The sequence below is a fragment of the Callithrix jacchus genome, chromosome 16 (genome assembly GCF_049354715.1).
Source record: "Callithrix jacchus isolate 240 chromosome 16, calJac240_pri, whole genome shotgun sequence".
NCBI lineage: Eukaryota > Metazoa > Chordata > Mammalia > Primates > Cebidae > Callithrix > Callithrix jacchus.
Window position 1 is genome coordinate 23,928,991 of NC_133517.1, and position 14,370 is coordinate 23,943,360.

Here is a 14,370-nt window from a genome sequence, read left to right on the forward strand (position 1 = left end):
TTCAGAGCAGGGAAGTATTTTGTGCTTGAGTGGTTTAATATTTTTCTATTACTTGATGCAATATATAGAAAAAGTAAGTATCTTTTGAATGAATGCATAAAAATGACAAAACAGCTTGATTTTTGAAGAGGGCCAGATGCAGGGTCTGAAGTTACAGATTATAAGTGTGTTGGTAGTTCTTAGGAGGATTAGTGAGGATTGGAGTTATCACAGTATGAGGTGGGGCCATTATTTTTGTCCTTTATAAACAGGTAGAATGTGAGTGAGAGGAGGGTAAAGAGAAGGGCATTGCAGCTATGAGTAAAAAGAAGAGTAAGAATGAGCACAGACTTCAGACAACAGCAAGGAGGCCTAACTGACTACAGCAAGAGATACAGCATTGAGCTTTGGAGAGTGAAGCTGGAGAAGTAGCATATAACCAAGATTTGGAAGTTTTAAAAGCCCAACAGAGAATTTTGATACATTATGATTCTAAAAGAACAGTCTGTTTAAAGTTTTGGAACTGGACTTTCTGTGTAAGAAATTTCATTTACTTCTAGCTGGACACAGTGGCTCACGCCTGTAATCCTAGCACTTTGGGAGGCCGAGGTAGGCGGATCACCTGAGGTTAGGAGTTGAGACCAGCCTGGCCAACATGGTGAAAGCCCTTCTCTACTAAAAATACACAAATTGCCGGGCAGTGTGGCGCATACCTGTAATCCCAGCTATTCAGGAGGCTGAGGCAGGAGAATCACTTGAACCCGGGGGGTGAACATTGCAGTGAGCTGAGATCACACCACTGCATGCCAGCCTAAGCGACAAAAGGAGATTCCATCTTTTTTTTTTAAATGTTTAATTGTATAACAGCATATTTTAGAAAGAGTCTAGAAAAAAATCATGGTAATTTAGAAAAGAGATTAAGAAACACCGTATGAGGGTATTGACAATAGAGATGGAATAGAAGCTAGAGAGGATAGAATCGATTTGGTAAAATACCTAAGTGCTAAAAGATAGGACTGGGGAAAAATGAGATAATACATGAGAAAAAAGCTTCTTAAACTGTAACAATACAACTCTAAGGTTACACAGACACACACACACACACACACACACACACACATGCACACAGAGGTGGGGAGGAAGAGAGAGATAAATGCATGTTCATATACGTGGATCCATACTTAAAGGAATAAAATAGGTGTTTTCTAAATAAAAAAAACAAAAGAAAAAGTGCTTTGGGCCATTTTGTTGGATTCAGTTAGATGATCTGATTTTTTTTTCTGGCAAAATAATGAAAGAGAAGCTTGTATTTGCTAGCTCAAACGATTTACTCGTAAAGTCTTACAAGTCATCCTAGATTAATAAGTTTCTTCAGGGGTCCTTACAGGGCAAGGCCATTTGGTGAAAGGGAAGAGTTAGTGACTGAGGTAATACATAATGATTGTTTGATTAGTGTGTTGTCAATTTACAGGATATTTCCCTGTTGCATAATTGGAATACAAAATCTAGGAAATAACAGAAAGGCATCATTTATGGTAGCAATACATTTTTGTTACTTACATATTGTTGTGTTTAATAAAGTATTTTTTTCTCAAGAAATATTATTTGTTTTCTTTAATGTCTAAAGAAAATATTTTCATAATAAATTGAATGTTTCGTAACCATTAGATGCATCCTGTCTTATAAAGCAATGCATGCTTTCTAAGGGAAGCTTTGTCTGAATTTGGTGTTGGGAATGTTAAATACAGCAAAGCTGCCACAAAGCCTTTAGTTACCTCTTAACTCCCACAGTGCTTTTTTGGTTATCAGGGAGATTGCCGCACCAGAGAAGAGGCAATGATATTTGGCGTTGGACTCTGCGACAATGGATTTATGCATCATGGTAGGGATTTTTTACTCTGGAAGCTTACAGATATATTTCATATTTTGGTTCTTAGGATACTGGAACACCCAGTGCTGCTGTGAGGTCGTTTAAAGACGAGCCAGCAAGACTGTCTGGTCTTACCATGGGTTCAGGTCGGGTCACCACAACTGCATTCAGTTTCACTGCTGGTGCCACTCCTAGGTCTAATTGCTGTTATCTACCAGTTGCCATGACTTCTATCCTATTTCTCTAGCCTATGCTGATTCTAGAAGAGCAATGGCTTGAGCTAGAAGTTCTTATGTTTTGTTTTGTTTTTAAGCTCATAAACCTCTTTGAAACTATTTCAGATTAGACTTATGATTTTACTTTGAAAGCCAGTATCTATTAGAATGATTAAATGACAGCATATGTAATTGACTATTTACTGTTATTTTTAAGAAAAATGGTTTTAAAATTACCTCAGAGAACAAAATTATAAATCTTTAGGATAAAATTATCTTTTATCATTAAATGTTAATTTTTAAATAAAATTCTAAGATTTATCAGAGTAATGAGAGTAAGTTTTTCCTCTTTGTAACATCTTATAGAATCCATAAGTCCAAACAGTCTCTCTCTCTGTCTCTTTTTTTTTGAGACACTCTGTCACCCAGGCTGGAGTGCAGTGGCATGATCTCAGCTCGCTACAACCTCTGCCTCGGGGGTTAAAGCGATTCTCCCACCTCAGCCTTTGGAGTAGCTGGGACTACGGGTGCACGCCACCACATCTAACTAATTTTTGTATTTTTTTTAGAGATGGAGTGTCACCAAGCCAGGCTGGTCCCGAATTCCTGATCTCAAGTAATCTGCCTACCTCAGCCTTCCAAAGTGCTAGGATTATAGGCATGAGCCACCATGCCAGCCTCTTTTTAATTATTAATATAATATGCTTTAAATATATAAATATATATTTGATAGCACTTTGTTTGTCAAAATATTTTGAAATTACTTATTTTTATGAAGAAGGAAGTACAGCAAAGGTTATAGTGATTTTGAGAGCATCCTTGGTTATCATTTTTTTGGGGGAAATTCCATCCTGTTTCCCTGTTTCCAGGTCACTCTATGAGTTGTCTAGAGAAATATTAGTCTTTGAAGAACAAACCATGAATGTTTTGTAAAAGCATGTTAGGGGATTAACCCTATAATATCAAGCTGAAAACCTGCAAAAGTTTCCATTTTTTTTCTTTAAAGCACCAACATACTGTCATTTTATCTAAGCATTTATTATAAAATATTGAGTTACATGGAAAGTTTTTCATACAAAATGTCAGTAAAGCATAAATAGTGTGGCTCATGCCTGGCTTTATTGATACCTTATCTTGCTCCTTTTGAGAGACAATTTGGTGGAAGAAAACAGCTGTAGCAGAAACACTGTGTGAGCTTTGGGAAACTGCTTATATCATTAAGTCAATCTAAAATAGATTCTCAGCTAGGCACAGTGGCTCATGCCTGTAATCTCAGCACTTTGGGATGCCAAGATGGGAGGATTGCTTGAGCTCAGGAGTTGGAGGCCAGCCTGGGCAACGTAGCAAGATCCCACCTTTACAAAAATAAAAAAATAACAGCAATAAAATAGATGATCACTTCTATTGCTGGTTATGGCCTCTGTTGTTTTTTTAAACTTGAGGCTGATAGTTTCGTTTGTTAACTCATGTTGCCAGCCAGTCTTTCATCCAAGGATCAATAAAGGCATTCATCCAGTCAACAATTATCTATTGGAACGCTGTAAAAATAATGAACCCAAATAACTATCCTTTTTGACTGCTTACTATATGCCAGGTTATTTATATTTGTTACCTCATTTTAGTTTTATACAACAATATGTAGAAGGTTTTATTGCTTCCACTTTACAGATGAGGAAACTGAAAGTCAGAGGGTTTAAGTAACTTTCTTATGTCACTTTTAGGCCTCGAATTTGACCTCAGGCCTTTCTCATCACAAAACCTAACTCTTTCTACTGTGCCCTGGGAATCACTGTCTTTCTTTTAGTATTTGGCTCAATGAATCAACCTTCAAGGTACTAAGGACAGATAAATAAGAAATGGAGAATATTTTTTTTGCAAAGTATTTTGACAGCTGTCAGGATCTCACTGAATACAATTTCTTCCTATCAGTATTTGACCTTATTTTAAAAAATACTAATAAAACATAAACTTTATTTCATCGGTCCATTCCAATAATCTTAGGGGATTTGGGGAAAAATACTAATGTTCAGATAAGGGGGAAAAACAGACCTTTCCAGAAATAAGGTTATTTGAGAATATTGCTTTTAAACAGAAAAGAAACAGGAATTCATGGAAACTAAAATCACATTTCACCCAGAAGACATATTTCTGGTTTGAAGTGTTGGGACAAAAGTGAACACAATGGGAATTGTTCACACACAGAAAGCAACACTTGACGCATTTGAATTTTCCCATAATTGTGAGGGATATTAAAAACATGCCTAAAGTGTTTACTGCAAGTTAAAAACACGATAAATTTCTATGTTTTGGATGCGTGCGTTTTTGGATTCATTATAATCTTTTATTTAAATTTGGATTTCAATCTGGAAAGTGAAGGACTTGGTTAAATTTTAAAAAGTTAGCCTTAGAAGAAATACTATTTGTTTTAAAAAAATTCAAAATCCTGTAGGTAAAAGTAATTTAAAGGAGACATTGGCTCAAAATTATAGAAAGAAATAGGAAAAACAAACAAACAAACTATCAACAACAACAACAACAAAACACCCAAAAACAAAAAAACGTGGGAATACTTATGAATGTAACTAGTCCTGGGAGTATAAAGTTGAGGTTATGGGTGCAGGTATTCATTTATAAATGTCACTGGTATTGAAAATGAGTTCAATTTTTGAATTAGCTGAAATAATTAGAATCTCTCCCTTTTTCTGTAGTCCTTGAAAAAAGCGAATTCAAAGATGAACCTCTACTTTTTCGTTTTTTTTCGGACGAGGAAATGGAAGGATCAAATATGAAACATCGACTTATGAAACATGACTTAAAAGTTGTGGAAAATGTTATAGCTAAGTCATTATTGGTAAGTTTGTTGATACGTTATTTTTCTTCTTGATTAGGCATTAGCAGGAGACTGTCAAACAGGCTTGGCGGTGATGCATATTGCTTCATTCTGCTTAACTTGTAATTTTTTTTATAGTTGCTTTACCAATAATGTTAATATTTTGCATTTCAGATTAAATCCAATGAAGGTAGCTATGGCTTTGGGCTAGAAGACAAAAATAAAGTTCCAATAATAAAGTTGGTAGAAAAGGGATCTAATGCCGAGGTAATGTAAATTAGCATTTTAATTTAAATTTGTTGTCATGACATAAAATAGAAAAATTCTAAACAAACTGAAATCAGTCTTAGATATTCAGGCTTGAAATAATCTTTATTGAACATAATGTCTCTGGATAATCTTACAGGTTCTACTGAATACCTTTGGGATTAGAAGAAGCTGAGCCCTGTCTGGCCACTCAGGGATAATAGGGGCCGGGAGGTGGTGGGTATTCTACAGCAGGGATCCCAACCTTCTTTGTACCAGAGACTAGTTTTGTGGAAGACAATTCTTCCACGGATGGAGGGTGGGGGCTGGTTTTGGGATGAAACTGTTCCATCTCAGATCATCAGGCATTAGAGTCTCATAAGGACTGGTCAACATAGATCCCTCTCATGCGCATGCAGGGTTCACAAAAGGGTTCCTACTCCTATGAGAATCTAATGCCACAGATGATCTGACAGGAGATGGAGCTCCAGTGTTAAAGCTTACTTACCTGCTGCTCACCTCCTGCTGTGCGCCCAGTTCCTGGCAGGCCTTGGACTGGTACTGGTCCGTCGCCTGGGTACTGGGTCTCCTGTTCTAGAGCTCTATAACCATGAACTTCTTGACCTCCTGGAAGACTAAGTGACTCATTCTTCGTCCCTGGAGCTTCACTAATCACAGACTCCAACCTGGAACCCCACGGAGACTGCACAGAGTAGCACTGTATTTTGCATTGCAGGAGGTTCTTCCTCTATTTTTCTTTCTTCCCTTTTTTTTGAGACAGAGTCTCACTCTTTCACCCAAGCTGGAGTGCAGTAGTGTGATCTTGGCTCACTGCAACCTCTGCCTCCTGGGCTTAAGCGATTCTCCTGCCTGAGCCCCCCGAGTAGCTGGGATTATAGGTGCACACCACCACACGCAGCTAATTTTTGTATTTTATTTTGTTAAAGGTGGGGTTTCACCATGTTGGTCAGACTAATCTTGAACTCCTGACCTTGTGATCTGCCGCCTTGGCCTCCCAAAGTACTGGGATTACAGGCATGAGCCACTTTGCCTGTTGCGTTTCTTCCTTTCTGTCAAGAGCTGTGTCTATTTTCTCATCACCTTTGATTGTCTTTTATATGAATATAACTTTGGTTATTAAAGCACATGCTTTGACTGTTTTCTCATTGGATTAATGCTACTTCAACAGCCTTTTTTTTTTTTGAGACAAAGTCTGCCTTTGTCACCCAGGCTGGAGTGCAGTGGCATGATCTCGGCTCACTGCAAAACCTGCCCCCCAGGTTCAAGTGATTCTCCTGCCTCAGCCTCCAGAATAGCTGGGATTACAGGCCTGTGCCACCACGCAAAGGTGATTTTTTTTTTTTTTAAATAGAGACAGGTTTTACCATGTTGGTCAGGCTGGTCTCGAACTCCTGACCTCAAGTGATCTGCCCACCTTAGCCTCCCAAAGTTCTGGGATTACAGGCATCAGCCACTGCACCCAGCCACTTCACCAGCCTTTTGAACAAAAAACTCCTGATCATGCATTCATTCATTCACAAATATTTATTTAGTGCCTATTATATGTTTTGCAGTGTTCTAGGCTCTGGGAATACAGCAACAAATGAGATACAAAATCCCCTGCCCTCATAGATCCTACTTTTCAGTGCTATAACCTAAGTATATCTAGTTTAAAGTAACCTCACCTTCATGCTCTAATTGGAAAATACTTAATTCTCATGCAAATTTCTCAATATTTAGATCTTTAATGAATGTGAAAATGAACAAAGTATGGTGTTTATCTCTGAACCTGTTTAAAGTCAGTGGTGAACTATCACCCATACGCCTATCTGCTAATGCCCAAGGTCTCTGTTTTGTCAAACATAGGTTCGTGCGAGACAAAGCTTTCTGTAGAACACACTAATTTCAAACAAAATTACTGATCAACTTATGCACTGTTAGTTGACTTGGTCAATGAATGACTATTTTTAGTACTTGTCTTTGAGAAGGAAATAATTTCTCCCAGGCATTTTCAGAGGATGTTCTTAGAGCACAGCTGCATCTGACTATGCCACTAATAAAATACCCTCTCTCAGGCTTTCCGCATTTAGCAGACAACCAAAACAGCAGGTAGTTTATAGGCAGTAGGGCTGGTTGAGAAGCGCATGGTGGTTGGCGTGGAGGGATGATATCTTCCTTGTCCTTGTTTCAGCAGCTTGCACTGTTGACACGTCTATGCTGGTTGGAGCTCTCTTCTTTAGATTCCAGGCTCCTCTTCTCCCCTGCGCTGGAGCCACTTGAGCTATGCCAGGCTAGAGATGGATATTTTGGTGTCACTGATGTAGATATAGAAGTTGGTGCTCTCTGAGTTAATTGGATATAGGCGGAAAACACAGTAAAAAAAAATAACCTGGAATATGATTATAGTTAAAAGGATAAAATTAGTAAAAGAACAGTGAAATATAACAGGAGAGTATGATGTTAAGTTCAGGAGGGAAAAAGGGGAAAATTTTTGTAAAGTTCTGTGTTCAAATTTAAACCAAGGCCAAAGAGATTGATAATCATGTTATCTCATCCACAGTTCTGCTTTGCAAATTTGTATAAAAGCACTGCAGGTGTGTTAAAATGTCAACATCTATAAGCTCTGAAACTTTTTGTATTCTAATTTTGTGAAAAACTAAAATTCCTTATTAAAATATACTTTGACTTTTTTTTGTAATTCTCTCTTAGATGGCTGGCATGGAAGTTGGGAAAAAGATTTTTGCTATTAATGGTGATCTAGTTTTTATGAGACCTTTCAATGAAGTGGATTGCTTCCTGAAGTCATGTTTAAACAGCAGAAAACCTCTAAGAGTTCTTGTGAGCACAAAGCCAAGAGAGTAAGTTGTATGATTTATGTGTGATTTTTAAAAAGTTAGGCATAGAGAAGTAAAATAGAAAAGATAACTAAGTAAATGTTTAGAATTAAGCATCTCATTGCTTAGACCATTTAAATTCACCAGTATCACCAATACTGGTTTACAGATAGTGGGAGAAGCTACATTGCTTATGATGCTAAAATACTTGTTACACAAATCATGTAGTTTTAGTAGAAATAATGCTTGTTTTTGTTGTTGCCCAAATGTTCCTGGTCTGGGTTGAATTGAGTTTTACTATGAGTGAAGACAGCTGGTAGAACGTTTGAGAATAAAGAACCGTGTTTCTTGATGTTCGGCTGTAAGAATTTCTGGTGCTATCAGGTGATTAGACACCATTTGTAATTCAATACTCATAAGAGATGCAAAAACGACTGAAAGATAATCCATGCTTGTATGTGCTAAGTAATTTGTCCATTTCTTTAAAACAATTCTATTATCTATTTACCTATGATTAGAAAAAAATTTCTGTTTATTATAGAAAATGTCGAGAATACAAATTTTTCTAAATGGAGACTTTTTTTCTTATAACCCATAAATAACCATTGTTATTATTTTGAAATTAAGTACTAACTGAAGTTTTTAAAATATTGGTACACATATACATAAGAGGTACCCACAAAGTGAGACCGTGCTCTAAATGCTGAATTTTAAGAACATACCATGCATATACTTGCAAGACATGGGCTTTTTTTGTACAAATCATTCCTATCAATGGTCTAGTATTTCCCTATCAGATTCATCTTAATTGTTTAACCAATTAATTAAGATAATATGTACAAAGTACTTAGCATAATATATCAAAATTATTGTTTAGATTTTATTTGAATCATTTGTCAATCATGATAAGTAACTTCATTAATTTTAAAACAAATGAAGCTTAGCACTTTGAAAATAAATTTTTTTATTTTAACTACTTATTAAAATATTATAAGTATATGTAGTTTTCTTCCCTGCCCTAAATATATTTTAATATGTAAAAAATATAATTATAATTGCGTGCGGTGGCTCAAGCCTGTAATCCCAGCACTTTGGGAGGCCAAGGCGGGTGGATCATGAGGTCAACAGATTGAGACCATCCTGGTCAACATGGTGAAACCCTGTCCCTACTAAAAATACAAAAAATTAGCTGGGCATGGTGGTGCATGCCCAGCTACTTGGGAGGCTGAGGCAGGAGAATTGCCTGAACCCAGGAGGCGGAGGTTGCAGTGAGCTGAGATCACACCATTGCACTCCAGCCTGGGTAACAATATATATAATATATATCATATATCATATATATATTATATATATAATATATATCATATATATATATATAAATAGCTGGATATGCTTCTGCAGAGTTTAATAGTCAAAGTGCAGTGCAATGGGCTAGGCTCTCCCTAGTAAGTCTCTTCAAGGCACTATTCATTAAAGTCAATGATTTTGTTTCTACCAATAATTTACCAAGAGGTCTGAAAGAGTGCATGAACATGACACTCACTCTTTACTAATTTAGGAAGACTGGGCTAGAGGGCAGCAAAGAAGTACAGCAATGTCTTCCCTCTGAATCTAATTATAGTCTGTTCCTCTTCCTTTATTCAACCCTGGTCTAGGATAAGACTGTCCTGGTTGCCCACCTCCTGAAACTTTGAGGGCGTTGAAAAGGAAGAAGACAGACTGGAAAGGAATAAGGGAGTACTATTTCAAAGCAAACATTAGGTCCTCCCTAGGGCCCCCTGATTTAACCCTAGAAATACTGGTCCGCCTATCAGAGACATTCCAACAGTTAGAGACTTTGAGGCCATTGACTTCAAAACTGAATAAATAGGAATGAATCCTCAGACTTGGTTGCTAGATGAGCAGAATAGAAATCTATGTCTTCTGACTCTTCTGAGTATTTGTTGTGCTGTGTCTGGAGCTCTGGATTCCAGGTTCAAGCCTCTCTTCCACTACTTGCTAGTGAGGTATGTAATTTCACATCCTCATCCATAAAATGGGGATAAGAGTGCCTGTGCTATGGAACTGCAAAGAATGTTGAATAAAACTAGGTTTGTAAAAACTTAGTGAAGTATACAGTACATAGTAAGTACCCAGTGATGTTATATATGATGCTGTTGTCTTCTCATTTTATTATGTTTCATTGCTACTTATTATATCAATAGCATATTTTACATTGTATTTAAAACATTTTTTGAAGATAGCATACTCAGTTTAAAAAAATTTGTTTGAAATAAATAACTTTTCCTTTATGTCCTTATTCTAATGTATGAGGTCTATAAATCAGTATCATATTTTCTTATAATAGATTCTTGGAATTTTAGTAGTATCCCATTTTGAGGGAAAAGGGAAAAATATGAGAGGTAAATGAAAAAGAATTTTCTTTTGATTCTAGCTATCTTTTAAAAAATTTTTTTTAAATTTTTTATTTTTATTTTAGATAAAATAAATCATGATCACACAGGATTGTTGCATAGGTACATACATGGCAATGTGGTTCGCTGCCTCCATCCCCCCCATTACCTATATCTGACTTTCATCCCCTTGGTATCCCTCCCCAACATCCCCAGCCCCTGCTGTCCCTCCCCTATCCCCCCACAACAGACCCCAGTGTGTGATGCTCTCCTCCCTGTGTTCATGTGTTCTCACTGTTCAACACTTGCCTATGAGTGAGAACATGTGGTGCTTGGCTTTCTGTTCTTGTGTCAGTTTGCTGAGAATGATGGTTTCCAGATATATCCATGCCCCTACAAAGGACATGAACTCATCATTTTTTAAGGCTGCATAGTATTCCATGGTGTATATGTGCCACATTTTCCTTGTCCAGTCTATCATCGATGGGCATTTGGGTTGGTTCCAGGTCTTTGCTATTATAAACAGTGCTACAATGAACTTCATACTTGATACATCAAGAGATTTTTCAAAAGATTTTGAAGCAAATAATTTAGTACACTTATTTTCTATAGGAAATAGAACATCCCTCTTGTATAAACGTAATTCTTTTTAAAATTGGGAATATAGTGTTCTCACTAGGGAAACATGTTCTCTAAAGATCATTTTACTAGGAGGATTCCAACATTCGGACCAAAATGCATGTCATCGTGTCTTGTACAATTTTGGTTACGGAACAAACTAATAATCCTTTTAAAGATTAGAGTCAACCTTCCATAGCAATATTAGAAGGATAGAAAAACCTTGCTCAGAAAGATTGAGAGACCTCTATGAATTACTCAAAATCCAAAAGCAACAATAATTCACCATGGCCTGAAAGTTCTATGTGGTTTCAGCAGAAGTGAACTCTCATTAATAATAGATAGAAGGACGAACTGCTTCTCTTTTTGTTTCAGGCCCACCAGAATATGTATTCATTCCTTTTTTCTTTCTTTGGTCAGTTATCTTTCATTTTCAAGTGTATCTTTGACAGACACTGCTAACCATGCATTATTCAAAGGAAATGAATACAGCCCTGTACATGAAAAAGTATTTAATTAAGAATAAATGATAAATTAATTCTGTTACCTCCATCCCACATACATACAGATAACTTCATAGTGTATAAGCTAATTTATAGTAATACTCTGAAGTTTTCCTAGAGCAGAAAATCTGCATTTCTATCCCTAAATACCTGTCTAGGTTATATTTGAGATTGCAGTGCCAGACTCTGCCTTAGGCCTAAATGTAGCCTATGGCTTTCTGAAGTGTTCTCAGCCTTTGGTTTTGCTCAAACTGTCTCTAACAGTGATTTCATAAGCTGCAGATAAGTCCTGCTCTATCTACCTTCAGACTCTGTTTAATATGCCCTTGAAGTGCTGCTGACATTTATTTTATGATTAACTCATCTTTTGGGAAACACTTTTGTTTCTTGGGCATCAAGGGCTATCTATCACAATTTATTGCATTGTATTAATTTGTTTTTGTTCCTGACTGTGACATACTCATATTGTTATGATGTTGCCTCATATCTTGTGCTCTCTGCTTTTCATTGTTGCTATCTGATTTATGGCTTTCTTCTGTGGAGAGTCTTATTTATGATTGCCAAATTGCACACCCCTGTGTGTTTGCCATGACAGCTTATTCAAGTTTCCCATCCCTTCATAATCCTTTTTTTAAATGTAGATTCATTCAAATGATTTCTTCTTTTATTCGGTTTTACCTTCTGATGTATTATTTCTTGTAAACCTTCATTACATAAATACTAAAGTGAATCATTTTCTTAAAATATTTTGATACCATATTTGACAGATCTGTTCTTTACAACTAGTTTTTTTTGTTCTTTGATAAAGTTCCCAATAGGTAGAAATGTATTAACTCTGTATTTCTGTTGTATTAATTTTTATAAAGAATTTCTTATGTCACTCAGCTTTTTCTTTGTAACAGTAAATTAAGAAGAAAAGTTCCTGTTTTATTAAGTACGTGTATAGCTCATAGCACAGTGCAGAGCAACTCACCAAGGTTATTTATTTTAATTGCCACAGATACCCTACAAAATAACTTTTAACAGTGTTATCTTTCTGTGAAATTTTCTGCAGAATAGTTAAGGAGCTTATCCAAGTTATTCAGCTATAACTGACTACACGAAGATTCAAGGCTATGTTTAAGCAGGTGTGGTGGCTCACACCTGTAATCCCAGCACTTTGGGAGGCTGACGCAGGAGGATCACTTGAGTCCAGTAGTTTAAGAGCAGCTTGAGCAACGTAGGAGAACCTGTGTTTTTGATAAAAAATAAAGTAAAATAAACAAGCATGGTGTGACCTTGTGCCTATAGTCCCAGCCACTTGGGAGGCTGAGGTGGGAGGATCACTGAGACAGCGAGATTGAGGCGGCAGTGAGCATTGATCAAGCCACTATGCTCCACTGTTCCTTTTTCAGGCTTTACTATGTAATGACTGTGTTCAGTTTAGAAACTCTGTATTGCATGAGGTTGGGGACCGTGTTTGTCTCCAAGGATTTCTAGCTCAACATCTTTCACACTGTAGACCCTCAATATGTATTTACTGAGAGGTGTAAAGCTGTACATGATGATTATTTTAACCAATTAAATCCATCTTACCTTATTTTCTGATTGATTTAGGACGGTGAAAATTCCAGATTCAGCTGATGGACTTGGCTTCCAGATCCGAGGATTTGGCCCTTCTGTTGTGCATGCTGTAGGAAGAGGTAGGAAATTCACCATGCAGGGAAATAGCTTTTCAGCAGGTTTGAGATGTGCCTGGCAGAACAGGAATGTGTTTAAAACATGCAGAATCGCATGATGATCCTCAATCATATTTTCACTGTATTAACTCAATGGTTGCACGTTACAGAAACATTTGAACAAACTAAAAAATTCTAAGGCATATGTTTCATTGTTAAAAATTTGATGTAAGAATGATGCCTAAATGTCACTTTTCTGCATGCTTTAGTTTCTCCAAAGAATGTAATAAATTTAAGGTTTTCTGTTTTTATTTTTCTTGATTTCAAATAATTGTACTTCTTTGTCAATAATCCAAAGTTGTGAGTTTTCAGGTTTAACATTGATCTGTGGCATTGAAACCTATTGCTATATACTTCCCTCAGGTACTTCTGTAAACCATAGTTAAATCTCAGCTAAGATGCATTTTAAATTCAATAATTTTAGTGACTAAAAAGTTATGTTTATATTTATTCTTTTTTGTTTTATAGGCAAATTAGCTATTGACAGCTCTTGTTAGCATATGCATTTTTTAATTTTAAATTGACACTAATAATGATTGAAGGAAATAACTGTAAGATCCCACATTGCTAAACATAGAAAATAGCTTGTGGCTATAGCAAGAAGTGTTACTATTAGCGTAAGAAGTCATATGTTTATCTAACAAGAGACATACATGATTTTTATTAGTAAGGAATATAAAGAATCTTGATGTGATCACCCAAAAATTTGGCAAGAAAATTTTAAGAGAGCATTGCTATCAGAATCAAATTTATCAAGAACATATTAGCTACACCTTTTTTAGATTGTAACATTATCATTATTGTATGTATGATAAAGAATCTGATTTCAGAAACCTATCTTTTCTCTCAGATTTCTAAAACATATAGATGGACACAGAGTTAAAACCTTCCCAATAACTCCAATATTATCAAACTGAAATGAAATATTGAGACTTCAAATATCTTCTGCATTTTCACTAAGCCAAAAAGGAGTAATTCACATTAACGGTACTATAAAATAGCTGAAAGCCTGAGTGAATCAAGATATACCTCTTTCCCTATTACAATGTCATTTAAAGAGCAACGTTCTATCTTTGGAGCTTAGTGATGGGGTTGGTCTATGCCTGGTTTCTGTGCTTTTTGCTTCTGAAGAGTAAAAGACAGAAATGCTCAAGAGCTTTCTCT

General features: G+C 36.3%; 1 protein-coding gene across 2 annotated transcripts in view; it reads left to right on the forward strand.

Annotated features, from left to right (window-relative positions):
- Positions 1 to 14,370, forward strand: part of PREX2 (phosphatidylinositol-3,4,5-trisphosphate dependent Rac exchange factor 2) — a 301,789-nt gene that overhangs the window by 124,254 nt on the left and 163,165 nt on the right. For both annotated transcript variants that reach the window (XM_054246467.2, XM_002758971.6), the window contains exons 15-19: positions 1,789 to 1,861; positions 4,773 to 4,915; positions 5,069 to 5,161; positions 7,850 to 7,998; positions 13,085 to 13,170. In XM_054246467.2, coding sequence (XP_054102442.1) covers positions 1,789 to 1,861; positions 4,773 to 4,915; positions 5,069 to 5,161; positions 7,850 to 7,998; positions 13,085 to 13,170 — 544 coding nt within the window. The remainder of the gene's footprint in view (positions 1 to 1,788; positions 1,862 to 4,772; positions 4,916 to 5,068; positions 5,162 to 7,849; positions 7,999 to 13,084; positions 13,171 to 14,370) is intronic.